Here is a 27,617-nt window from a genome sequence, read left to right as displayed (position 1 = left end):
TGTCAACATAAGCTAAGGCACTGTTCTTCATTTATCAGAAGTATGGGGTGTTGATATGTGATTTTTTTTCTCTCCATCTTGACCATAGACAGTCTTGTCCCTCTTGTCCCCATAGACTTGTCCCTCCTCAAAGCTACAGATATTTTTCCTTGAGCCTCCCTGAGTGACTTGAGGAAAATGCATGACCCTCCCTCCACCAGAAGTAACCCCAACCACATTTTTCCCCCAATATTCACACCAAATATAAGAGCCACTGCAATAAGAAAACAACACAGTTTTTATTTATGAGCTGGACATGCAGAAGCCCCTGGTGCTGTGTGGCGACCTCAATGTTGCACACCAGGAGATAGACCTGAAAAACGCCAAAGGGAACAAGAAAAACGCAGGCTTCACCCCGGATGAGCGCGAGGGCTTCAGCCAGCTGCTGGGATCCGGTTTCACCGACAGCTTCCGCGAGCTGTACCCCGAGCAGACCAATGCCTACACCTTCTGGACCTACATGATGAACGCCCGCGCAAAGAATGTGGGCTGGAGGCTCGATTACTTTTTGCTGTCGTCCAGTCTGGTGCCAGGCCTGTGCGACAGCAAGATTCGCAACAAGGCCTTGGGAAGCGACCACTGCCCCATCACGCTGCTCTTAGCTGTGTAGGTCATGGTCTGAGCAGCCTTCACTGTTTCCGTAGTACTTCCATTCTGATGTCTGAAGTATGCCTGTGTGTGTGTGTGTGTGTGTGTGTGTGTGTGTGCACATACATTCATACATACTTGAAAAATGTTAAAACTCCTTTTAAATTCATGGGACCTTGCAAAATCCTATAGCTGTACTCCATATTCTTTAAAGTAGGAATTGTTGAAGTTTGGCCCTCTGAGCTAAATTTCAGCATTTTTGTCATTCTGTGTATGTGTATTCTAAATGTCATCAATTCCTCATTTTTAATTGAATTGGGTTGAAATTTGTCCTGAACATCCAAGACACCCAAAGGAAACATGACAACATGTTTTCGTAAGAATAACTGTTGTTGAATAGTTACAGTACTCAAATTAATAAAAGGAACGAAGAATCTGTCATTTTCAAAAATTCATCTCTCCACTACTTTATACCTTCGTGCAGATCTTGCTAAATATTGCCACAAAACCAAAACCTCACTTTTTTATGATATTTTAACTGTACATTTTCATGAGAAAGATGATACTAATTTCCTGGAAACTTGTTTGTGGGAAAGACATACTAATCATTGCAGATATATACAAAAATCAAAGATGCAATATTACTTCATCGTTAATTAAGGTTTTGAAAAACGGCAAATTTTGCATACCATTCACTGGTGTGTAATATCACAGTGTTTTTTTAATCTGTAGATATTCTTACCGTATTGACTTCAAGGTTTTCTCCCTGTCTGATACCTATTGAGCCTGTTTTTCATTGGATTCAGGAATGTTACAATGCAAGTTACAGCTCCAAACATTATGCATTTACATTCATAAAACATTGTTGGCAATTAAGTTTTGTTTTTGTTTTTTTTTCAGGATGTTATGGGTGGGATGTGCTTTAAAAACAAAGCTACAAATGTTTCATGCTTTACATTTTATTTGACTAGTTCAGTATTATCAGAACATTCACAGTCGGTTTTATCTTTTCCCTGTCTTGACTTCACCATTGCACCATGTCACATTCAACGCAAAATATTTGACAAGTACAAGGGATACAACATCTCTCATTTAAAAAGCATGTGTGCCCTTTCAAGTAGTCAAATATGCGTGACAGAACAGCAGACAATAGTTTTCCCTTGCAAATGACTGGACAACACAATTTTCTGTACAAGTTGGCTTTGTAAAAAATAAAACAACAAAACTTTTGCTTAATCTTGTCAGCCAAATGATATGAGGAGATTCACAGTGAAGGCACAGTATAGGTAAAAAATATTCTAAACATTAATTAATTAAGTTAAGACAGCAACAGCAGCTATGATATAGCCGTATCTTGGCTGTACAAGATCAAAGACAGAGAGGTAGACTTCTGGAAGATCATGTTTTAATTATTTAGAATTAAATTAAAAATTTTTTTTTTAAAAAAAAGCCCAACTACCCAAAAATAATCTATATATATGTATATATGAAGAAAAACCAAAACAACAGAAGAACATTTGCATTGTTGAGTTGGTCAGAGATCACAGACTCTGAAAACAGTGTGGGGCTGCAGCTCCCCACACAATGTGATACAGCCAAAAAGGACATGCTCCTGGATCAACATCCAACATTAACCAACATTATGATCAACCAATCACTGCCCTCTGACATCATCAGTGTGCTGCTCTTGCACTTCTTTCAAAATTCCTTTGCGCTTCTTCAGAGCTAGGCTAGCTAAGTTTTGCAAATTGAAGTTACTAAAATTTAAAATCCTTAGTAACACTGACCAAAGTCCTTACGAACTACTGCAGGGTTTGTGAGTTAGCTTATTAGCTATTTAAACGACTCTCTGACACATCTACAAATCTACCCATACTCACTGCCACAAAGAGAAACTGTTTCTTAGTCGATGCAGCCCATAGCTGACATCAGCATGATGACTGACGCGATTGGCTGTGAGGAGATTCTGTGAGAAGTGATGCGTCAACACAGACGTAGGAGCCAGGAAATTAGCTCAAATGAGACATCTGACGACATCTGGCAACACTAAACCGCGCTCCAAATTCAAGAACAGTCCAATTTGTGCCAGAGTGCGATCCGGCTCTCAGAGTGAGGGTTTCCGATCACACCCTATGTTGATGAGTTATCCTGCCAATAGGCTAAAATATTGGCTCAGCAGTAGTAGTCAGAAAGCTAATTTGTAGCTTATAGCTTACTTGTTGGCATAGCATAACTAGTTTTAAAACTTGGCTGGACTCTAAAGAAGCACAAATGAATTTAGAAAGAAGTGCAGAAGCAGCACACTATGTTACAGGGCCGTGATTGGTTGATTTTAATGTTGGTCCAGTATAGCAATCAAGTGCCCCAGTGATAATGTTTTTCTGTAGGCTAACCCAGAAGATAACGTTGCCCTGGTTCCCCTGTCAAAAAGCCTATGGGATTTTTCCATTAGGCTTTGGATTATTGCTGAAAATATGCTCTGTGGTAAACACACGTTTGTGACACTCACACATTTTATTCAGCAAAATAGTCTTCACAAATTGACACCACTTTTAGGATTTTTGAAACCTAAATGTAATCCCTAGAAGTAAAAAGCTATTGCTAGGCTAAAATGAACTACACAAGGGTCGCGTCACCACTGCTACAAGGCTGTAAAGCTGTGTTTGGTGCGACGCGGTGTGATGAGGTTCTGAGAGCCTCAAAGTCAGCAAGTTTGGGTGTTTATTTTATGTTGCAGAATAATATGTGAAGGTCTCTTCACCACAAACCTTATTTTAAGCGTCTAACCAAAAACCTATCTAGAAAAACCCAATGCCTTTGAGACAAGGAAACCAGAAGTGCTGAATTGCTGAGGACATATATAGGACAAGATAACATTAATCATATTTTTAATAATAGCAGGTGGTGGGTGGAGGTTGTGCGGCAGGTGGTGGGCCAGGACCATCTCCCAGGCATCTATCAGATGAACATTGAGTCCTCTGAACATGGCTCTGAGAACCTTGTTACACTGCAGCGAGTGCCAGTCACTGTTTGTTAGCGACACAGTAAGTGTTAAATCTTTGGGATTACCTGTCCGGATAATTACCACCGTGTCTGGAGCCCTCGCCAGCAGCCGCACCACCGCCCTGCGGATGTTCTGCAGCCTCCGGATGTAGATCTCCATGGGGAATGTGCCAAAGTGAGCCCAGATGCCAAAAATTACGACAGTGTTGGTGCCTCCACTTATGCGCTCTAGTTCATTGGCAATGTAATGAAGCTCGCTGGTTGAAACAGGGACAATACGGATAGGGGGACCATGGAAACGAGACATCACAAAGATGTTGTTCACATAGTCCAAGGACATGTAAGGCCCAGCTTTCTTTGGGCTGTGCAGGTCAAACTCCTTAAGATCTGAAAATATTACAGAGGGAACAAATGAAGCTGCAGTGTGAACAAACTGTTGATCAAACTGTTGCTAGAGATGCCTGTGATTCAGTTACCTGGAAGTGCGCCATTGAGGAATTCAAAAAACTGCCTGACTGTGGAGTCTCCATTCATGTTGACCACCTTGCCTTTCAAACACTTAGTGGTGGCAGAGGCATCAAATTGGTGGACTGTGGTTCCACCTAGTGCTTGCCACACACCTTGGTAGTAATAACCAGAGGGTCCAGATGACACATTGATCCTCGTAACCTCTAGACCTGATAGGAAGTCAAAGGATAAGGGTGGGGTTAATTTTAAATTTTTTTTGTAATTGCCAACAAAACCATGAAAATACCAAACCTAAGGTACAAAGTGATTGGAACCTCTTATGGACAATCTCTTATGGACAGGATACATTGCTTACAGCTGGTGCCCCATTCACAAACTTTAAGCCCAGTGCTCAGTGCTCCATGCTCCCAGGACTCTTCTCATAATGACCTGAATACATCTCCATACAGAACACTTCCCTGAAGAAACTAGTGTTTTTTTCCCACGCCTTTCAAGCCTGTTTCATATAATCATTATAGGCAGCGGTGGCATTAGTTAAAATCATGCTTTACCTTCCTCTTTTGGCAACACAGTGACACTGGCAGGTCCCGAAGCCCGGATTAAGACTTTCATGTTGACACCTCTGAAAAGTAATATAATAATAAAATAATAAAATATCTTAAATACACACCACACCATGAAACTAGAATTACCACTTTGCAGTTACAGTTTACATCCATGTCTGTGAAATAATGGATGCTTCACACACATCTTCAATGCAGCAGCACAAAAGATCTACACAATCAGCACAGTTTCAAGGTGGACAACCAAGGTTGGTGTCACGAATACAGTATCTGACCAAATGTACCTCTGTTCCTGAGATATGATGTTGAGTAATGGCCAGAGAAGTGTTTTACGTGACAAGTTAAACCTTGACCTTTTGGATTTGAAATGTCATCACTTTATCATTTTATCTTTATTAGACATTTGTGTGAAGTTTTGTTGTAATCAGTAAAGAATTATGGCCAGAAACATATTTTGTCAGGTCACAGTGACCATGACCTTGACCACTAAATTCCAATCAGTTTATTCCTGAGGCGGATATTTGTGGCAAATTTTAGGACATTTCCTGTAGACCTTCTGGAGGTATCTCGTTCATTAAATTAGGGGGACACAAGGTCACAGTGACCTTGACCTTTGATCACCAAATTCTAATCAGTTCTTCCTTAAGTCCAAGCGGATGTTTGTACCAAATTTGAAGACATTCCCTCAAGGTGCTCTTGAGATAGCAAACACTTGAATGAGAAATACAAGGTCACAGTACCCTTGAAATTGACTGTGGCCAAAAAGTATTTCCCCTATGGACCACCATTAAAAATAACATGTCTGTAATACAGTTGTAATACATCTAGAATTGTAAAAAAGGTCAGTCATAACTCTTTCTATTATGAATTTTTCACCCTTCCTCGAGCATAGAAAAGTAATTTAAATCTTATGTGTGATGTTGTCATAATATAAAGAGTATAAGCTGAGCAGAAAGTTGCTGGCGGGGCCAGCAGGGGAAACACTATTGGGCATATTTAGTGGGCTGCATACTGTGGAAGTTAACCTGAAAGCTACAAAACTTTTTTGGATGTACTCGCCAGGTGAGCACTTCCATTGAACTGAACAGGCACCGTGTTAAAGTCTGGTTTCTCATTATTATCATACATACGTGCTGCCCTAAAGTGGCAAAATTAATCATAATAATAAGCATGCACCCGATAATTTGTGACCATATCCAAAATAAAATTAAATTGCAATGAATTTACAAATGAATCACAGCAAATACTCTCCCAATGTTCTTAATGTATGGCAACAATGAATCAGACTGGTTAGTTTAATTCGTATAAGTATAAAACTTTATCTCTAGATTGAAACTTAAACTTACCACTAAGGACATGCATATAGGTAACGCTACCTGTATGTATGTATTTATTAGAAGTCACACAAAATGCCAGCCATGTCTCTCTGCCCCCTCACCCTCTGAAGAGCTTCTCCTCGTTGGCCTTGAGGTTTTCTTTGATTTCTCCCATGGCGTGGCTGATCCTGGCATCACAGCTCAGCTGCTTTGGCTTGTAGCAGAACCAAGGCTCGCCTGTACGGAGGTCAGTGTAGTTGCACAGCGGCTGGGTTGCGCGAAGACAGACATTACAGTAGGCGGTTTCAGAGAGTGAGCCTGAGCGGAAGACGCTTCTGAAGAGAATCCTGTCAGGATTTTCTCTGTTCAGTCTGTTCAGCACTGGGATAGCCTCACTAGGGTGAACCAGTGTCACCTGATTGGACAGAGAAAAAGATTTTTCAAGTTAAATCAAATTAAGTCATATATATAACGATTAATAAAGTCAATAGTACTTAAAGTAATAATCTCAAAGGTTTTAATTTAAATGAATGTCTGTGAAGTCCGCCAATGTAAAAAAGATTTCCTACTGCTCCAGCTTCAGATTTGACATTTAACTCATGATTTTCTCTGAAATTTAAAAGTCCTGTTGTTTTTAAAATGACTAAGGATTTTGAGTGGAAAAATTGCCACCATTATTGTTACTGCACAACTGCATCTGTGTGGTGGGAGAAAGGTAACAGGCGAATCAACAGGGAAAAAAAAGGATAGTGGAGCTTAGTGAACAATCAAATAGATGCTAGATTTAACACCTTTAGTACAACCACATTAAACAAACTTTCCCACCAAAATTATAGCGTGTGCAGGTTTTTCAAACACGGGTAAACCTGCTAAAAACAGGCTAAAGAGTGCACTGTAATTGCCAGGAGCAGACTTGTATACAGATGAGTGTGCCTTTCAATGTGTGTGTGCGTGCTTGTGGATTGTGTTGGTGTTCACACGATGTCAGGGACAGGTTGGAAAACAGGTAAACAGCTGACAGCAGGAAGAGAGGACTGGAAACTTCACGGTCGTTACCTCTCTTTTCATATCTCTTACTTATCAGATTCTCTGAATGAATAAACTGATGTTTTAGCACTGCTTCGGAGGAGACAGACGGTAAAAAGTGACGGCGCGTCATTGCATCTCACAGGTTAAGAGCTAAAATCAATGCAAATTGGAGCTGCAGGAAAATAAATACCCACGTCTACAGCAGAGTCTTTTGACCCTGGTGTGAATGCCATTTGTACACATTTCCATTGCATCAAAAAGCCAGATGTTAGCGGGTGTTACTGGGTTTTTTTGTGTAGTGGGATTGAGGCTTTAGTCTTCAGCATTACCTCAACCTGTGCGTCTCCTTCCCAGAGTAAAGAGAACACAGCAGAGTATCTCCCATTGAGATGATCCACCACTTGCCCAGCTACACCTGCACCAAGCTTCAGGTTGTGGAGCCGGGCGATTAAAAAGTCCCCCCCAAATTTTTTGGGACGGCCTTGGAAGTCAGAAACTGTAATCATAACCTCCAGCTGATCCCCTACACGCCACTGTCCTCCTCCCCTCCTTGGGAGAATGGTGAAGGTGCTGTGAGCTGGATCACTGGTCTGCTCCACGACAAGAGGATCTGGCAAAGGGGGAGTTTCAGGCCACACAATGGAGTCTAGTAGCAGGCGCTCCTCCGCGGCGTCCTCAGGGGACAGTGGCTGGAAGCTGCAGAAGTTGTGATGCATGTTGGGCTTGGTGAGAAAACTTGGGTAGATGATGCTGGACACCACTTTAGGCTGAAACTGGTAGGGGGTCGAGAGAAAGGTGCATCAAACAAATGCACTGAAAGCAAATGAACTAAATAAAACAAGAAGGCCAAGAGGGAGGATTTTTCCTGCCCCAAAGCTTAAAATTATTATAAGTTAGTAGTCTACAGCTGCTCATGTGTGTATTAGTATAAATATACAGTTTTCAGAGGTTTTGGTGGATTTTAGAAGACAAAACATAGTCTAGACTCTGGAAGCAAAACCAAAATTCTGGTGCCAAGGTCCTGCACACCGCCTGTCTTCCTAAACAACTACTTCCCAAACCTGCACTGTGCATGAAAGTGATGTTTGCTGAAAAAAATGTCTCTGAACATAATCCAGGCAGCGATTACATTGCCACAACGTTGCAAAGAAAACAGTTTTGTACTATACAAGTGTAACATCTAAAAGACAGGTTGGTCTTGCAGGGCCTTTTGGCTTTTTAAAAACTATGTATTTGTGATCCATTAGTAAAAATGCCTTTAGTGAGAAATGATGAGAACCAGTCCGTCGGAATCATAAACTGTAAAATGAAGATGGACAGCTTGACCATAGACTGTATAAATAATGGACATAGCTACTGTGAAGTCACCCATTGGTTTGTGGACTGCCTCAAATTTGGCATTTCGATCGTTGCCTCTTTGGTTTTTTGAAGCTAGAAGAGACCATAATTGGACAAGAGGTTGGAGCTGTGGAAGAGCAAAGAGTGGATCTGACCATTGAGTCTCTGATGTGACTTACAGACTGTGGTCAAAGACAGCCTGTCACTCAAACGACCCTGCCCTCTGATATGTGCAAATTTGGGCCATAATAAAATGTAAACAGGTGAGTTATATATATAAAAAAAAAACATTCCATGTAGTTATTATGTAGATTTAAAATAGCTACAGAGACCAAAACTTATTTTTTTGGCAGGCTGTAAATATGTTTATTTCTGCTGTTATGTTTGGTATTTTAACAATGGGGTTTTTATGGGGATTTACTCTGTTTTGGAGGCAGCCATTTGATGAACTGCAGTTTTTGGCACTTTTCAGCCTCGGAGGTTGCTGCTTGAGCCTGATGCCAAAAGTGAAACCAAAACATATTGATCGTCCCCTGGTGGCTGACTGCAATATTAGTCATAATACCCACCCCTCAATATTAGCATATGGGACATAAGCCAAATGTATTTATAAAAAAATAAAAAATAAAAAACCTCCAAATAATGTTTTCCCCCAAAGATTGTTTCTGTCATTTTAGGTTGTTCTTATCACCCTGACGTTTGTTCAAGTGTTATTTTATCTAATAAGTTTGGTTTTAATTAGTAATTTGATGCTATAAAAAGGGGGTATGACATCTTGATTGACAACTTTGTATGCCTATAGGTGTGCTCACATTTAATGGCACTGCTTGCAATTGGTCTAACAGGTGTATGGGCGGGAGCTTGATACCGCAGGGAAAGACTCTGGCACCGACTTATTTCACCAACACAAGATGGCAGCGAAAACAACCATCGCAGTGTATCCGAAATATTTTTGTTTAATTTTTGCACAGTGGAGGTAAGGGAAGATCAGGTCCCCAGGAAGTGTGCTAGACTTTAGAGCCAACATTTGAATTTTACAAACAGTGAAATTACCATCACGTGATGCCCTGCGAACCAAGATTACTTTTCTACAGTTGACTTACATTGTGAAAGAGACGCCTGAAAATCAATGGATAAATTGCTTTGAGCGTTACAACCTCTTTGAAATGACTCATTTCCCTGTCAGGATTTGATCCATTCAGTGCCATAACATTTCAAAAGTCTAGTAGTGCTGCAAGCTTCAAATATTTTACCTCCGCTCTAGTAAGCAGAGCTCTAAACCAGAAATTAGCCATTTGGTGGACAGAAGTTAGCTGCTCAGCTGCAACTGGCAGCATTCGGCGGCTGTAAGTCTGTAATGCACACACTCTACGGGTTGCACAGTGTAGAAGTACTACTGACAATCCCCAGATTTTCAGAGTAATTTAATATGTGGCAGTTCAACCATTTTGGCTTCATGTGCCACTGAGCAACTCTAATAAGAATGAATGGGGTCCACCGTTCAATGCTGTATCTAGGTCTCTTAATACATCAACAGAGGAGATGTCCATCTTTATATACAGTCTATGGTTGGAACACATTGATGGTTTTGGTCTTAATTTTAAAATAATACCAGCCTTATCATTTTACTAGTTGAGTTGCTGTCAGTAAGTGCCCTTTAACTGCTTTTTTTTTTTTTTACAATGAAAAGTTGCTTAGCCACCTTGAAACACACAATTCAAAACAGTATCAATATTTCACATTTCAAACAGCATTCATCCTTCAAATACTCCCACTAAAACCAAGTGCTCACCTCCAGATGTTCCATGTTATGAAGCACAAAGATTGCAACAGCCACAGCCAGAAAGAGGAAGATGGTACCGTACTCTCTTGTAATGCAAGCTCTGGTCTTCATGGTCTCCCTTATCTATAGCTGCGGCATACAACTGTGACCTCCTCCTCTGGCAGTGGATAAAACAAATAAAAACAAAAAAAAAGGGATAAGCGAAAAAACACTACTTTCTAAAACTTGGGAAATCTCCACGCAAGTAATGACACACATTCACCATACATCTCAGGAAATCGTCATGGTTGCCTAATAATTAACCAAAGCATCAACCAATGTAGTAAGCCTCTCTAGCCTGCAATTTCTTAACACAGTTCATTCCCTGGTAATCATTCCCAGAAACATCATGCAAATATTTGCTTAAGCTACTTTTGGACACTGCTGTCTCTTTCAGTCTAACAGCAGGCTTTGTAAAATTACCCTAACATCAAGTTGCACAAGTATCTGTTCAGTGCTACTGTGCCCATTGTGTCTGTTTCTATAGAAAGAGAGACCAGCATGTGAGACGCTGTGATCAGAGTTAAAATGATAGGTCCTGTGATAGATACTAGATATAGGTTTAAGCTCATGTGTTCAGTTACACTGTCAGGTGGAAGCAGCACTCTGTCTACTAAGAGTAGGCGTAAAAGAACAAAAGAAGAAGATAACTGAGATAAAACAGTCAGGGGAGAGTGCTGAACTGTGTCGCTGTAAATGGACCATGTTATTATTATGTTGTAGTTCACAATACACAAATGGAGTGCACACTGTAGTGTAAAGTCCTTACCCTGTGTTTTACTGAGCATCCAACACGCAGCAGCTGGTTAAAGAGTAAATACTGAAAATGCTCAGAAATAGATGTTTGGTTTTTACAAAACATGCCTGAACACAGACTGTGTGCCAGGTGTGCATTTGGATACTAGAGTGAGACTAGTAAGTAAGCCTAATAAAGTAGTAGTCAGTAAGCCTAATAAAAACACAAAAATAACACAGACTCACAACCCTGTGCAGTGACAGAGGCAGACAAACAACAGAGTTTTTCCTCTCACTGCTCGAAGAGTCAAACATTCAGCGTGGGAAATTGACCCAGTTTTAGTCAGACTTAAGATGGAAGTCTTTTTAAAAACGCTTCGTCACTCATCAAGCTGCTCTCTGCTGTCTTGCTTTGATTTTACCCATTCTCTAACGGGTAATGTTGGTTGCACAAGTATCTGTTCTCACATTCAAGACAGAAGCAGAGTTTCAGTATCCAGAACAACTTCACTTACTCATCAGTGGCATGAAGAAGTGGAAATTCCTGTGGCATCTGTAGTATTCAGAACACAACGTTTCAGCTTGCGGTCTTCATCAGTGTTACTGTAAGACAAGACAATAGACAAAAAGTCTGGAGATATAAAAGACAAACAATCACATACTGTAAACCCACACACGTCAGCAAATGGGGCATATATAGTTGGATCGCATATTTGGCCATGTGGCTTGAAGCAAGCCACATTCCCACACTGGCAGAGACAAGAGGGAAGTGTCCAAAAAAGGCCATGTGTGACACCATATTTGGTCCATAGACAAGTGAAGTGCATCACAGGGGCAGCACTGAACAGGGGAGGTCTTAACCTCTAATGTGCCTGTTCAGTGTGTCATTCTTTAAACGCCTTACAAAAAAAGCTTTTATAAAGTGCAATGTATATTTACATAACTAAATGTCTTCAAGATATAAAAGCTACATTATAAAACCACAAGAATAGGACATTTAAGAGTTACTTAAGAACTCATAAAACAGATATGGAAGCCCTGAGAGGCAAGTCAGAAAAAAATAAAAGGTGATCCATTTTTTAAACTTTAAATTGTTTCGCCTCCTGTGTTTATGACTTCGGAATAGCTAAACAAAGTAAAAGTAACATATGCACTCCGGGATGACGCAGCATGTGGTTATGCGTAAACAGAAGAACATGGCAACCAATGCTGGTATGTCAACAAACACACATGCTGGTACAGATGGTTAGGATTAGGGTAAGGTGGGATATGGTGAGGATTTAAAAAAAACCCATCACATTCAGACGGGAAGCAAACACTGGTCTCCCGCATGAAAGTTCGCAATCTGTTTCCACCGCCACTCCTGCCCACCCTATAGGCACCCTTGTGCTCCCCATATTATGTTACCGTGGCGTTTTAACCTGATGCCGTCCGGTGGCGTTTCATGCACCCACAACAGGTTCCATCCGTGTTCTCCTGTGATGCTGCCTGTACACGCATCAGGCTGACGCTGCAGGTGCCATACAGCCGCACATTCGCTTGGCCACGTTCTCATCTGATGCTGTTCAGGGACGTATCACGCGCACACAAAAGGTACCTTCTGGCATTGTGTCCGTATGCCGAAAGCACTGTTAAAGGGGCGGTATTTGATGAGTTCGGAAGGAGGACGGGCTGGAAAACAGGTGAGTGACGTCCCCTCATGTTTGGAAATCTCCACAATCATCCTGGTCCCAGAAAACCCCTCCATCACAGGTTACATGACCACAGGTATAATTGTCGCACAGAAAAATACAACTGTACACATTTTGAATTCAAATTTCTCCAGGTCATAGAAGACTGATGAGGCTTAATTACTTTGTTAAATCATCATGAAACACAGTTCATTTAAACTCAACAGAACAAAATAAAACTCACCCAAAAAGTCTGGGTTACTCTTACTGGTCACTCTCACTGTGCCAACTTGCACCTTTTGACAGATCAGAGACTTCTTGATGGACCAAAAACAGCAGGTGAGGCTGGGAAAAGTTACATCCAGAACCCGGACAACAGGCTCTGGCATTCCCAAGGAATGTGTGCTCTCCCCTTCTCCTTCTAAACCGACATCTGCACTTAAAGCGATCTGTCTGTTAAACTGCCGAAGCTTAAAGATCACACAATGGTCCTTGGTCTCATCCGGGACGATGACGAGTCTGGGCCTCTGGTGCAGCCAGATCAACCTAAAGCTGAATCCTCTAAAACCTTCATTTCACTTATTTCCTACTCACGTCCAACCTCAAGGAACAGCTACACATAAAGGAAACAAGCTACGTGGATTCTTGAAGATCCCACATAAAAGTATGCAAACAGTCATGCAGCAACCTGTCAGCAGCACTGCTGCCAGGGGCTGTGTGGTAAAAGCTGATGATCATCTCCAGGTTGTGCAACAGCCTTGTTAATCCCCTAATTCTAAGAGGGGCGTGTGTTTTTCAAGTAAAAACACAGACGACAGTTAGATCAGCAAAGTTCCTGTCCTGATCTGCCATATTCTGACCTGACAAAGCTGTCATGTTGCATATTAATCTTGTGTGTATGCATATTTTTATCATATGTGAAGCCATTTTCAGCTTTCAGATTTTCAGTTTTTGAGACCACCTACATTTTCCTAGTGTATAAGTGTAATAAGTGTAAGAAGATGGCTCTGGGTTCCTATCGCTGTTTTTTAGGATCACTTTAACCAGTTAGTTCCATTTGGTGAGAAAGAGTACCTTTCGTTAACAGAGTTGTTGATTTTCTGTCTTGTTATTTGGCTTTCTTTTAACTTTAACAGTTTAGCACAGTATTTTAACTATTCCAGCTGTTCTCTAATGTGTCAGAAATGTGCAAATTTGTGTCTGTGTCTTTAGAAAGAGAGACCAGCATGTGAGACGCTGTGATCAGAGTTAAAATGATAGGTCCTGTGATAGATACTAGATATAGGTTTAAGCTCATGTGTTCAGTTACACTGTCAGGTGGAAGCAGCACTCTGTCTACTAAGAGTAGGCGTAAAAGAACAAAAGAAGAAGATAACTGAGATAAAACAGTCAGGGGAGAGTGCTGAACTGTGTCGCTGTAAACGGACCATATTATTATTATGTTGTAGGTCACAATACACAAATGGAGTGCACACTGTAGTGTAAAGTCCTTACCCTGTGTTTTACTGAGCATCCAACACGCAGCAGCTGGTTAAAGAGTAAATACTGAAAATGCTCAGAAATAGATGTTTGGTTTTTACAAAACATGCCTGAACACAGACTGTGTGCCAGGTGTGCATTTGGATACTAGAGTGAGACTAGTAAGTAAGCCTAATAAAGTAGTAGTCAGTAAGCCTAATAAAAACACAAAAATAACACAGACTCACAACCCTGTGCAGTGACAGAGGCAGGCAAACAACAGAGTTTTTCCTCTCACTGCTTGAAGAGTCAAACATTCAGCGTGGGAAATTGACCCAGTTTTAGTCAGACTTAAGATGGAAGTCTTTATAAAAACGCTTCGTCACTCATCAAGCTGCTCTCTGCTGTCTTGCTTTGATTTTACCCATTCTCTAACGGGTAATGTTGGTTGGCGTCTGGCAGCTGTAGAAGAAGTTATGCTGCTCTCTACGTCCTCAATGTAACTAATATAGACTAGTGCAGGTGTGGGGGTATACACACACACACACACACACACCACACACACACACACACCACACACACACATATATATGCAAATGAGGTGTGTGGCCTTCGGAAAGGGGAAAAGAGTAAAAGAACTACACATTTCTGTCAGGGTCTGCAGACTCTTTTCACCGAGTGCACACAGTAACATGTTCAGTAGTTTAGTCATTGCAATCCTCTGTGTGAGCTTAGTTTGATGTTACCAGCCACAAGTATATTACAGTGTTTTTTTTTCAATTTCAGTATATGTCAACCAAAAAACCCCCCAAAAAACTAATACAACATGGACAGGAAACATCTGGAAAAAGAAGCTCCTCCCCAACCACCCACATCCTGGATCTTCGATAGCTTACAGCCAGACAAAAAACAGAAAACAGAAACAAACAACAACAAAGAAAGAGAAAATCAATAAATAAATTAAAATAAAGCAATAAATATATAAATAAATACAAAAAAGGAATTTACATAATAATAACATTACAAATAACAATAACACAAAATACCTAAAAAACAATGAAAGTAAGTAAATATCACAAATAAAAATAATTACATAAGAATCACTCAGTCAATCTAGTAGCTGCCATGTTTCAACGAATGAAAGAAATAGTTGCCAAGTGCCTTAAACATTTTTAGTGGACCCTCTGATTGTGTATCTGATTTTTTCTGAATGAACATAACACATAACCTCTTTTATCAACTGGGAATAAGATGGTGGGGCAGAGTCCTTTCATTTTAATAATATAATTTTTCTGGCTGGCAGAGAGCAAAAGGCTATCAAATTCATACTATACCAGTAATATACAAGTATATTACAGTTTAACCATTTTTTTGTAGCCAAACATAAGTTACAGTATAAAACTAATTGGATACTAGAGTTGATGATGATAATAAATAGTTTAGTTTATTTGAGCTGTATTAGATCATTATATGATCATTAAGACTGCTAATAGGCCACTGGCACTCTGTGTAGAATAAGAATAAGAATAATGAACAGCACCACCAACACTAGAAATAACTATCCATTATCTATTTCCTTGTTGTTTACAGAGGGTGTGTGCAGCAGGTAACACAACAAATACGATCAAGGATTTTTATTAAGAGTTCCCCTGGCAGTATCTAGCGGGCTTTGGCCATAGTTTGAGCTTGGTCATTTCAAAGGCTCTAAAAAATTCAGAGCTGACACAGAAGTAAAGGCCTGCTGTCATTTGTTCCAACACTCATGGAGCTGGAAGAGAAGGAGAAAACTGAGAGTGAAACAAGTTTCCCTCAATATGCCACAGAAGGCTCTGACTCGTGATGTGGTGACCTGATGCGTGTCTACACACAAGATGCTTGAGCGTTTCCTTAGTCAACAGCAGCTAGTCTGTTCAACACTAGCTGGAGAAAGTGGAACATGGCGTGTGATGCCCAAGGATACTGACATCAGTGTGATGGAGCACGTGTGCCAGTTTCTTGAACGTCTGAGCCAGTTTACTGATGTACGTGCCTCAGAGACACGGGTAACAGTCAGCCATTAAGCCTGTCCTGGACCACATCACCTGTCATATTCTAGCAGAAGAGGACAATGAGTCATCCCTGACTAAGGACATGAAAAAGTTACAAGAGAGGATACACAGAGAAGACAAAGAAAGTCATGAACATGGCTTGTTTGAGCTCCACTTCAAAATTTCGGTTTGAGCCTAAGGCTGCAACAGTTGACAGCGGTGTCACAGTGGCCTTAAAGCTGGGACCTTAACAAGTCAGGGCAGAATCACAAAGCACCAACACCCTCACAGTAGGCAGGTTTCCATTAACCCTCAACCTGCCCAAATTGAAATTTTGCATATGAAATATGCCTAATGGAAATATGTCAATTTTGAAAAAAACTACCATTTATCACAACAACATTTTTTACGCTCGTATGAGGTGGTGTTTCAGGCAAATCAAAAAAGCTATATTTTACAAAACCTCAATGGAAAGACTTTTTTTGGCGCTACAAGAGGTGTTATTGCATCGCATAACTCTTCAAAAGTTGAGCGTATCATCGGGAAGTTTTGAATCCACAATTCCTTTGAAATCATGGACTATAAACCCCTCATATGTGGTTGCTCCCATGTATAAGGGGCTTGCCTTTCCATTATTGCATGCATAACACACATCACCTTTGATGGTAAATAATTACGGCTAGTGTGGTGACTGCAATAGAAATAAACCTTCTGATGTCTTGAACATCCATCGCCACGCTTCTTGAAATGTTATCGCCAGAGGAGAAGTGCATAATATCGTGAGAAAAGTCACAATAACATAACTCAGTGGAAAGGCAGTTATCTCACAATGACTTTTCAAAAATATTATTTAATTTTTCCCCTAATCTGGAATGGAAACCTGCTTAGTGTCATCAGGGAGGAAAGCCTGGCTGTGTTGCCGAGAAAAAAATTATCCCAAAAAGGCTGCAGAGAGATGAAGAGGGTCAGACTTCAACCACCCCAGAAAACAAAGTGAAAGAAGAGATCAAAGATCTATTCCAGTAGAAGAGGACCCACTGGTGTGGCAGAGTGGCCATGCATCAGAGCTGCCTCACCTTGCCAGGGTTGCCAGGAGGTTTTTGAGCACCCAGTGTGCCATCAGAGAGAATATTCAGTGCCAGCAGGCACATTGTCTCCCCTCGCACATCACTACTTAAACCTAATAAAGAAAATATCCTGACACTTTCACATTTGAATCTCAAGTGAACAGAATTGCGTACATACAGGATGAGAGGCCAGCAGCACCTTATTTCTTTATTTTTTACAGAACAGACATGTAATGCTGCTGCTGTTCATTTCAGTTGTTTACATATTTTGAGTTAATTTAATGTCAACATGATAGCGTTGTTCTTACATGCACATTGCTTTGTTTTTAAGGGTAAGATTTGTCTTAACCTGCAGTCTGCACAGAGTGCAGTTCCCTCTCATGGCCACATGGTGCCAATGTTGTGCGTTTAATATGGTTTTCATGTTGTTTTTTTTTACAACATTATTTTAATGTTTATGCATAAGTTAATAGTGCTACAGCTTATTATTTAAAAATTATATCAGTGTGTGTGTATCAGTACTTTTTGAATTTTTTTTCAGTACAATTTAACAATATCGCGATAATATTGGTAATCATGATCATTTCGGCCACCTTTATTACATTAAAATTTCACACCATTACATCGCTAGCTGACATCCATTACCACACTGATCATCTATGTGTCTGCTCTGGAACCCACAGACTGTATAAAAAGATAGAAAACTTGTCACCCAAAAATGTAGATTTTCAATTTCAATTCCAACCTGGTGTCAGTCTGCAGTATAGGTCATAAAGCCTGCCCCTCATTGTTAGTGAATGGGACAAGGGCCGAACTCAAGCCTCAAATTGTAAGCCAAATAGATTTTTCCCAAAGATGGTTTCTGTCACTCAAGATAGTTATCATCACCCTGATGTTTGTTCAAGTGATAGTTCCTTTTTTTTTATATATATAAGTTTAAATTTAACACGATAGTCAATTCTAAAAAGGGGGATTTTCCGCCATGATTGGCAGCTGTGACAGCCAAACCATGTGCTCGTGATTGGTCATACAGACATTTCGGCATATTCGGCACATTTGTTACTGATGAGGTGATGGCTGTGATGGGTGCTGTGACCAAGGTCATGCCTACTAAGACACCCACAAATGTCAGGCATGTGAATAGGGTTGTCAGTGTGTTGTGTAAGGTAAACATCCCAGACAGTAGACGCTGTAACATGATCATCGTTCGAAATAATGCGATCCCTTGTGAGCTTGTCCTAATGGACAGTAAATACCCATTCATGCCATCAACATCAGTCATTTTGACCTTTCTGCTTACGGATGTTATATTTTCACAGATACGGCAGGTTTGTGTGAAGAATTCTCTTCCAGTGTTCTGATCATTAGAAGTCGAGGTAGCAATCTCTGCTTCCAATCCTAACATCTCCTTTCTGGACTACAAGTCCAGTTTCTTGAGCTTGAGTTTCAGCATGGAACAATGCTTCGCTCTGATGCATAGTTTGCTTTTGTTGCAGAGCAGCTGCACATGCAAGAATAGCAACATGATCTGCTTGAGGCTTAAGGCGAGCAGATGATGAAAATGAGGGACTGCTGGGGGAGTTGGTTTTGCTGGGTTTCCCACCAGATATTACCTTTAGGTATTCCACATACAAGTTATTCAATTTATAAATATTTTCTTGAGCTGTCTTGATTCTTTTTGTAATCATTCATTAATTATACAATGAGATTCTGTTTTATGGTTAATTGTGACAATTTAGCCCTCTTCAATTCATTCAAACGTATTCTTTATTTTTTTGCATTTGATCCCTTAAATTCGGTTTAGGGGTTCTTTTAAAAGAGTCCATTAACCTCTTTTCTTTCCAGAGGAGGCAACAGCCATGGCTTCTCAGTGTGTTTCACAGTTGAGTTACTAAATTAGATATCTGCGCAGAGACGTCACTCATTTTCATTTGGTAGAAGACGGCACTTGTTCTTCTGTGCATTGTGCGCACAGCAGCATTTGGTTTCATGCATAACAGCTCGCTATGCAAATTTTATTTTGTGATTGTTCAACCAAGCATACAATATAGAGATTCCATACAACTCACTATCAATAGACAGCTTCAAGAAGTCACACAATCCATCAATCTAACAGTATCTGCAACAAAATCCACATCCAATAACACATGGGTGTAAAAATCACATAGAGTCCGCATGTCCTTTTTCATTCACAGTCCAAACATTTCAATCCACATCCACAATCCATCTTTAGGCCAAAGTCCAGCATTTTAACATGGGGCCTATGGGGATTTACTCCATTTCGGAGCCATTCTTTAGTGGCCATTAGAGAAACTGCAGTGTTTTCATCCTCTGCGATTTTCTGCTTGAATGAGTTATGTTATGTACCATGTTTGAAATGTTGATTGCAACAGGTCAGTTTCTGTGGTTCAGTCTGACAATACCAGTGATGACTATCACTATGAATATTTAGGTTACAAAAAAATGCCTTTGCAACAGCATCCTAATAATCCAAAGAAGAGTACCTCTACCTGTAGTAGAGTCAAGGCTTCAAAATAATTGCTCTTAAAATAAAATTAAAAAATCCACCTCTCACCTTACCATGTACATAAACTAAGGCATACATCTAACACATATTTGGCTTAGTAATATGAACAAAAATGGCACCTACATCTAATGAAATGCTCAATAGTTTAATTAATAATAATGCATTATATCTTCATTTTTTGTGAGTAAAATCTGAATCGGAAATGTAATCACTAACATGTCATGGTCAGGTAAAAGTACAGTGTTTTCCTCTGAAGTACAAGTACATAGTGAGTAAGTGTATACTGTTGAGTTGCAACATTTTTAAGCCCTTTGGGGGCTTTCTGTGCGTTATTTTTGCATAGAACAAGTTAAAATAGCAAAATAATTCAATATTCTTGACATCTTAAAATCATAATAAATCTAAAGCTGTTTGGGGCAAAGGTGTACTGCTCAGAGACAAAGGAAGCGACGTTTTTGTATAAGTAGTTCTCAAGACAGATGCAAGCAGCTATAACACAGGCCAAGCATTCACCTGTTTCCAATAGGAGCTGTACTAGTGTTTAACATGCAAGAGAGATCAACATAAACTCAAAGCTGTGTGTGAAAAGCCAATATCTTAAAAGAGATGAAGAAAAATAAACTTCTGAAGTAAAAGAACACAGCCTACCAGATTTTACAGGAAAAGCTGCTCAATTTTGTCTGGAACAAAGTCAAATATCTTGCACTCCTGTATTGTTGTCATTTTCAACAAACATGTCCTTCCAGTCTGCAAAGCAGGAAAAGACACAGTGGAAGGGGCAGGCCAGGCGAAAAGATGATGTCACTGAGGGGGCTAATTTTCTCATATCATAAAATTCATTCATTTAATCTTGCAAAAGCCTCAGAAAGACTAAAAAACAACAACAAAAGGCTATTGTTTCAAAATTAAAAAATATATTTAATAATCAGAGTCAGGTCAGAATGAAGCACTAACAGAGCTGGTCAAGTCCATATTTGTTTATAAAGCTTATCATCACATCATCAGATACATTATCACAAATCATTATTTGTCTCAGAGGGCTTTACAGGATGCGACACACCTCTGTCCTTGGACCCTCACAATGGATTAGGAAAAACTCCCCCAAAAAACACTTTAACAGGGGAAAAACGGTAGAAACCTCAGCTAGAAGCTGGCTTTTCTGGTTTACCCACTAGATGAGCCTTTTTGCTGGGCTTTATGAGTCTTGAAATACAGCTGAAGTGCCTCTGGCTAGTACCATTTCTCAGTGTTATTTTCCTCTTTGTCATCAGGTAATGCTTGTTTCACGTAGTGGTAGACTTCAACAAAATCCACACACACACACACACCACTGAATTTTTTTCTTGCAATGTTAACATGTTTCTAGAATCATCTATGATTGATACAATAAGATTACTTTCACTGTTTAATTTTGATGATTTTGCCCCCTTCAAATCCTAGACGATTCTTTTACAAGATTCTATTGACTCCTTTTTTTTCTGAAGGAGGCAACTTTTTTTTTCCTGAAAAGCCATGGTGTCTTAGCTTGTTTCACAGTTTAGTTGACTTTGCATTAAGACAGACATTTTTAATCTGACAATTGATATTTCTGTGCAATGACCTTAGACATTTTCATTTAGTATGAGACGGCATTCATTTCCCTTCTATGCATTGTGCACATGGCGGCGCTTAGTTTCATGCAATAACAGCTTGACATGCAACATTTAGGCAACTCTGCATCTTTCACACACACAAATACTTTATCAAACAAAAAAATGTCTATGCTTCCCTTTTATTTCTTGGAAGCGTGATATAATGTATTTTTACTTTGGAAAATCCCCAACTCTGTTAGATTATTTTCAGTTTCTGATAGGTACTTTTACAGGGCTGAAATGTACAATTACAGCCTTGAATATATACATTTTCTCAACACACGTCACAGCAAAAGAACCTCTTTCCTGTCTTCCTCCCTTCACCTCCTGCCTTAACTCCAAACCTACACTTTCATTCCATCCACCTCAGGAAGTCTACCTGTAAGTCAACTCACCAGACTGAAGAGAACGTGTGCTGATGATCCAGAAGAATACGAGAAGTGAAGAGAAGCGATCTAGACTTAGAGATAGAACCTATCAAGAAGGTTGGCTCATATGTGCAAACAAATGTAACGACAACTGTATTAAAAGAGCCGAAAGGCACATGCAAGTCTAAGCAAAACCAATATTTACTCAGCTACACATATTTACGCAACAACTTTGGTGAAGGTGAATAAAAAGACAGTTTTTAGAGCACATTTTGGCAGTATTGTCAAGCCAATAACAGCAAGCTCAAAACCAAGCCCCCTCAAGGCAATTTTAAGCTAAAAAAAAAAACAAAGAAAAGGTCTGTACACTGTAACCTCTTCAATGTGCAATTTATCAGCACATCCACAAGTGGCGTTTCCAGCTAATTCTCTCTTCAGGCTGCTTTTTACTGCTGTCTTTTCTTGGTCCTGCTTTAAATGCTTTTTGGATGTGCCCTACTACTATGTTTTTTTTGGAGCCTGCAAAAACCACCCTCCAAATGGGAAGAAGAATTATTGATTTTATTTGAGGCAAAACTGAAAATGTTTATATGATACAAAAACAAATTAATAGTTTGTATAGTAGTTTGTAATAATAGTTTGTTTAGTTTTTATTGTGCTTTTTATGAGTCCTGAAATATATCTAAACATCCTAGTTATGTGGTTTTATAATGTATCAAAAACACAGGTGCTAGAGAACAGAGTACTCAATAGCAAGGCTTAATACAAAGAGTGGTTTGGATAAAAAAAGTTTTCAATTGCTGAAAACAGAGGCTTCGGTTGAAAAGTAAAAAAAAAAAACCCTCCTTTCCAAAGCAATTTTGCTTAACCTCGACAGGAAACATCATGAGGTCAAGGAAAGATCTGAAGGAGAATCCATTAGGACTTAGGAATAGATGTCCCCGGTGTTGAGAGAACCTGACTGCACTTATACTATAAGCTCTATTATTGTATTGGTCTGCATAGACCAAATCAATTTTTGAAAAATCATTTTCTTTTCACCTAAAGATTTCATGTCTTGTCATCTTGAAGCACTTTGCAACATGGATCTTAAAAAAAGTTTTGATGATTTATAATCAATTAATAATTTATAAGATTTATAATATAATGATTTATAAATAAATCATTGAATTAATATGATTCTGATCATTATTATTATTATTATTAAGCTGTCTTAATTACTTTGCCTCGTGTGTTCTTTCTTATTGTTTTATGCATGTAATGTTAATGTGGATAACCCAGAGAAAATAAATGACTTCATTACAAGGTTATAAATAAAGTAATATGCTGCCAGTCACAGAAGCAAAACCTAACATTGTCACGTGAGATTGCTGCTCATGCTCACCCTTATCGCCATGAATCCCTTTTAGTATGATTGTATGAAAATAATTGTTAAATTTAAGCAAGACTGGTTCAAAACGTTAGACCCATTACTGTACATGTTATCATTCTTAAATTTCAAACATGTTGAATGAAAACCATCATCTGGCTTGCTCTGGTTAACATGATAATTATGATCTTGTAGAGATATTTATAGAAGTACAATCATATGAAATATTTTTGCAAAGAGGCTCCATTATAGAAAACATTAAATAATAAATACTAAAATACATCTTAAGCAAAATATAACAATGAATAATGAGTATATGAGGAGCAACAGAAATGTGTTTTTGGAAAACACATACGTTAAAGGCAAAGTTCTGATCGTAAGTCCTTGAGTGTGATGGCATCAGAACCCTCCTAATTCAAACACCTCTTATGACAGCAGCAACTCTGACACTTCAGAGTCATTTCACTCAGTAAAGTGAATCCCATGCAAGAAAGACTGTTAGACCGCAACCAGACTTCAATACACAGGTGACTATCCAGTAATATCAGGCAGAGGTTTCCAAACCGCTAAGCAGAATCAAAGTCAAACACACACAGGAGATCACTCAGGGAAGAAGGAAGGACTTACGGCTGGAAGCCTCAATGAAAGAATGAACTGGTGAAGAGAGAAGGTGCGACGGAATAAATAAATTAAGAGAAGATGATAAGAGACGGCTGTAACCCAATCAGGGGGCACAAGTGACAAGTGATGCCTATCAGGGCGGGGCAGGCAATCGCACACGCGAGAAACACAAAAAACATAAGTGAAGTTATCTGAACGAGACAAGAGATGAGTATCAAAACAAAGCAGGAAATACAGACTGAGATCCAGAAACGAGAAAAACAAAACCTTGAACAGCAGACTGGGACATGACAGTAATTCTCCTTCAAGGGATGGATACCATCAATGGATGTCCTGCAATGAGGGATCAAGAGCAGGGTTTCGGGACAAGTTGCCTAAGAGCTGACATAAGTAGCTGGAGACCTGAGACAGATAGCCCAGTGGTAGAAAAAAAATCAGCAGAACCTCCAAGGAGGGCAAGCAGACAAAAGGGACATTTTACTTACTGGTGCCTGCAAACTTAGTCAAGGAAACAAAAAAAAAAACAAAACTCAACTCTGAATACACTAAAAAAAAAATCAATTTAAGACAGTAATAAGTTTATCAACTAACAAACCAAAATAATAATTGTAAAAACTAGGCATGAAATCATCATAAACCCAGTACTGACTAGCTCTTCATTGTAGGGCTGCAAATAACGATTGTTTTGATAATCGATTAATCTGTTGATTATTCTTTTGATTAATCAATTAATCAGATTTTAAAAAAATAGAAATCATAATAAAATAAGCATTTTTTTCTTCCATCACTTTGCTCAGAAACAGATTATCATTGACAACACTGCAAAAAGTGCATAAACAGGGGGTTGCTTGAACATCCCTGAGCTGTGAGAATAATATTACATTATAAATAATAAATAACTACAAAATCAAATATGAGGCAATTCAAAAACTAATTGTTGATAGCTTTTACAACATACCGTTACATTTCCTTACTTCAACAAAAACTGCCGGATGTTCGTCCTCAGCCTCGCCTAACTGCAGTGTGTGTCATGCTTGTGGTCTTCACACATAGAGCGTTGTTGCAACATCACTGCTGCGTCACGGCCAGCAGATATTGGTACTGTATTTCCACATTTATAAGCACAAATTCCTCTCATTTAAGTTATACAAGCTCCTGCACAGCCAACAGCACAACATGGTCCTGTAAATGTTTTGAAATAAAATGCCTTGTATCAGCAACTGATGGCATTCTGTGCACAGAGATGCTGTCAGAGGGCTTTTGTTTTGAAAGGGAAGTAGGGAAGTTGGAATAAAACAGCCGTCCTTGACCTCCTCATCTCTGCAGCACAGAGAGACTTTTAAACTGCAGTAAAAAGTGGTATAAAGTCAATACAATCATCAAATCACCAACTTCACGAAAAATCAGCGAGCCACCATTTCTCTAGATGTGCTGCAGCTGACACGCAGCTGAGACTCTCCTGACAAGCGCTGCTAGAGAAACGTTGAGTAATAACGGTGTGACACAACAAATCGATAATTATTTTTTGTTGCCAACACATTTAATAATCAATAGGGAGACCTAATTAAATTTCTAATTGTTGCATTCATTTACATGTTGATTGTTTTTTGTTAAAAATATATTATTATTCACATGGCTTTTTTTTGCTGCCTGGGAAACTAATGAAAATTATAGTCATTAAAATTTTTTTGGGGATATTTTAGTGGGTTTTTTTGTAATGATACAGAATAATAATTAATATTAATTTTCAGGTTGATAAGAGGGAGTGTGGCAGGAGATCGGGGTAAACATACCTTGCACTAAAACTGAATATCAGATTCATCACTTAATATGCAGAATGGTTTCAACTCTGCTTTTGGCGAGTCTTTACTTGCCAAAAGCAGAGTTCAATTCACAGTTTACATATCAGGCTGAGGTCTCGAAAATACTGGGCAGATTCAAAGTCCAATTCAAGGCACCAAAGTCAAAAAACACAAGGTGATTATTAAGGAAAAAACAAGGACTTACGGCTGGAACAATCACTGAAAGCAGGAAAGATGAACTGATGAGGAGGGAAGGAAATAGACAGTAAAAAGGAAAGGAGGAACAATATAGGAGAGGGAGTGAAGGGACAGGTGACATACTAGGGCTGGGTATGTTAATGAAGTAGACAGAAAACAAATAAGGGGAATGTAGGTGGAGTTAATTGAGGGTGTGCCATTAGTGGGTTTGGGAGGTATGTTTTACTACACTACTGCTTTGGAAATACCATTACTGTCAATAGGATGCATGACATATATCGAGTCAATAAATTTCTTGACCGATAATGGGACATTTTTATTATTGTGTATAATTCTGTTGATGAAATTATAGCACAGATAATACGAAGTCAGCCTGCTCTCATTAACTTAACAAGGGGAGCATACGCACACCCTGATACAGTAGGTGTTGATGCACCTTTAAAATTGGTTTGCAAGCCCCCAATAAACACAGAGAGGATGAAGAACAGGCACAGCAAGCTGACTAGAAAGCCAAACATGTTGCCAGTGTGGAAATCTTTCACAGTTTCAAAAGAAGACCATACAACTTTTAATCAATACCACATCCTCTGCCGGCCTCTTTTTTCTCCACACTCCAAAGCTTCAGCTGCTTTATATGCTGCAATCTATGCCCTGAACTGCATCTTTCTCTTCTCTACCTACCATATAATCATGAGGGGCTTAAATTATCAAACATGAAACTTTATTACTGGGCCGCCATATTCTTCAAAAAATGTTCCAGCTTGGATAGAGATAGAGAGCAATAAATTAGAACTTCTTTTGTACCTTTATTAATCTCAAACCAAAAGGCTTATAAACACTTTAAAAATCTGGCATGAGTGCCACTCCTTTTTGAGAGAACCCTTTACAGTTTCATGTTTCACACCTATTTGGGGTGTAGTGGATGATGAGGAAACTCTTGATAAGAAGATATTCAAATGCCTACACAAAACCGAAACTTGTTTTGGAGAATTTTAATATTCAAAGTACTTTGAAATGTTGTATGGTCATCTCATACCTACAGAAGTGAAACTTTGCTTATATGCTGATTTTGAAGACAAACTCACAATCACAAGCTGTGCCTTTGTGTGAATGGAAAGACTCTTAATACAGACATCTCCTCTATCTATAACTTAATTATCCTTCCTTTACACTGTTGGGTGCAGATGCTGGATTGTTTGTAATCATGCAAACTGTGATTTCCCCTTCTTCTTATCTGAATTAGCTGCTATGCTAACAGTTGCTATTTAAATCTCCCACGGTGGCATGCAATTACACCTCGTCAAAACGTCACACTCATGCCGCCCATGATCACATCTAACCAGCTTTACGTTTTACATTGGCCTTGTTTTGGTGCTGTTACTACCGTTGTTCCCCACTCAGAGGTGAGAACACTTTGTCTCCCTTTCCGTAATCAGATGTTACGGAACGGCGAGGCGGCATAATGGCGTGATATTCCCGCCTTGAACAGGCAAATAATTAAGTGGGAGGTCTGGTGGGATCTCACCTCAGAAATCTTAACTGTCAAACACTTTATTTCCTGAATCCTGGGGACATTTCTGACGCTGTTGGGAATGTCTTTATTTTTGTAAAGAAAAACAAACATTCAGGCCACAGCTGATGATTCACAATTTAAAACATAATAGAATATGATGCAGTAGGGCTCTCTAGCATTCTTAATTGCTTTTAAATATGTATTCTTCTGTAAATTAACCTTTCTTGAATAATGAGTACCCTGCCCTGAGTCAACACACACTGAGGCAGGCACTGTTTACTTTCCTTGCCTCCTTTGTATCTTTCGTTTGTGGAAGTAACCTCTTTAAATTTGCATGACACCTGTTAACACCAATCATAAATTACTTCATTTCAATTATTTACAAACACCTGGACTTAAATAGCTCACGTTTCAGCAGGATTGCTGCTCATGTTCGAAACTTTATGCACGTTCAAAACGTGAGAA

At 39.3% G+C, this 27,617-nt stretch overlaps 1 protein-coding gene and 1 pseudogene across 5 annotated transcripts in view; one reads left to right on the top strand and one right to left on the bottom strand.

Moving 5' to 3' along the window:
• The first annotated feature begins 270 nt into the window (after window positions 1–270).
• LOC148185915 (DNA repair nuclease APEX1 pseudogene) lies at window positions 271–2,058 on the top strand (annotated as a pseudogene).
• The window catches only part of LOC121961265 (NXPE family member 3-like), a 30,619-nt gene continuing 4,572 nt past the window's right edge, over window positions 1,571–27,617 (bottom strand). For 2 of the 5 annotated variants that reach the window (XM_088072982.1, XM_088072983.1), the window contains 7 exons: window positions 11,417–11,504; window positions 10,137–10,284; window positions 7,336–7,779; window positions 6,100–6,392; window positions 4,650–4,720; window positions 4,107–4,307; window positions 1,571–4,017 (listed from right to left, as the gene is read on the bottom strand). In XM_088072982.1, the coding sequence (XP_087929108.1) occupies window positions 3,422–4,017; window positions 4,107–4,307; window positions 4,650–4,720; window positions 6,100–6,392; window positions 7,336–7,779; window positions 10,137–10,238 (1,707 nt within the window). In that variant the 5' untranslated portion in view covers window positions 10,239–10,284; window positions 11,417–11,504 and the 3' untranslated portion in view covers window positions 1,571–3,421. Of the gene's footprint in view, window positions 4,018–4,106; window positions 4,308–4,649; window positions 4,721–6,099; window positions 6,393–7,335; window positions 7,780–10,136; window positions 10,285–11,416; window positions 11,505–12,815; window positions 13,202–24,597; window positions 24,650–27,617 lie in introns of those variants that run through there. The other 3 variants (XM_088072984.1, XM_088072986.1, XM_088072985.1) reach the window with 3 other exon arrangements.

The sequence above is a fragment of the Plectropomus leopardus genome, chromosome 22, assembly GCF_026936395.1.
Source record: "Plectropomus leopardus strain MGB_pleo_1.0 chromosome 22, ASM2693639v1, whole genome shotgun sequence".
NCBI lineage: Eukaryota > Metazoa > Chordata > Actinopteri > Perciformes > Serranidae > Plectropomus > Plectropomus leopardus.
Note: the sequence above shows the minus strand (reverse complement) of the source record. Positions and strands in the feature narration are given on the sequence as shown.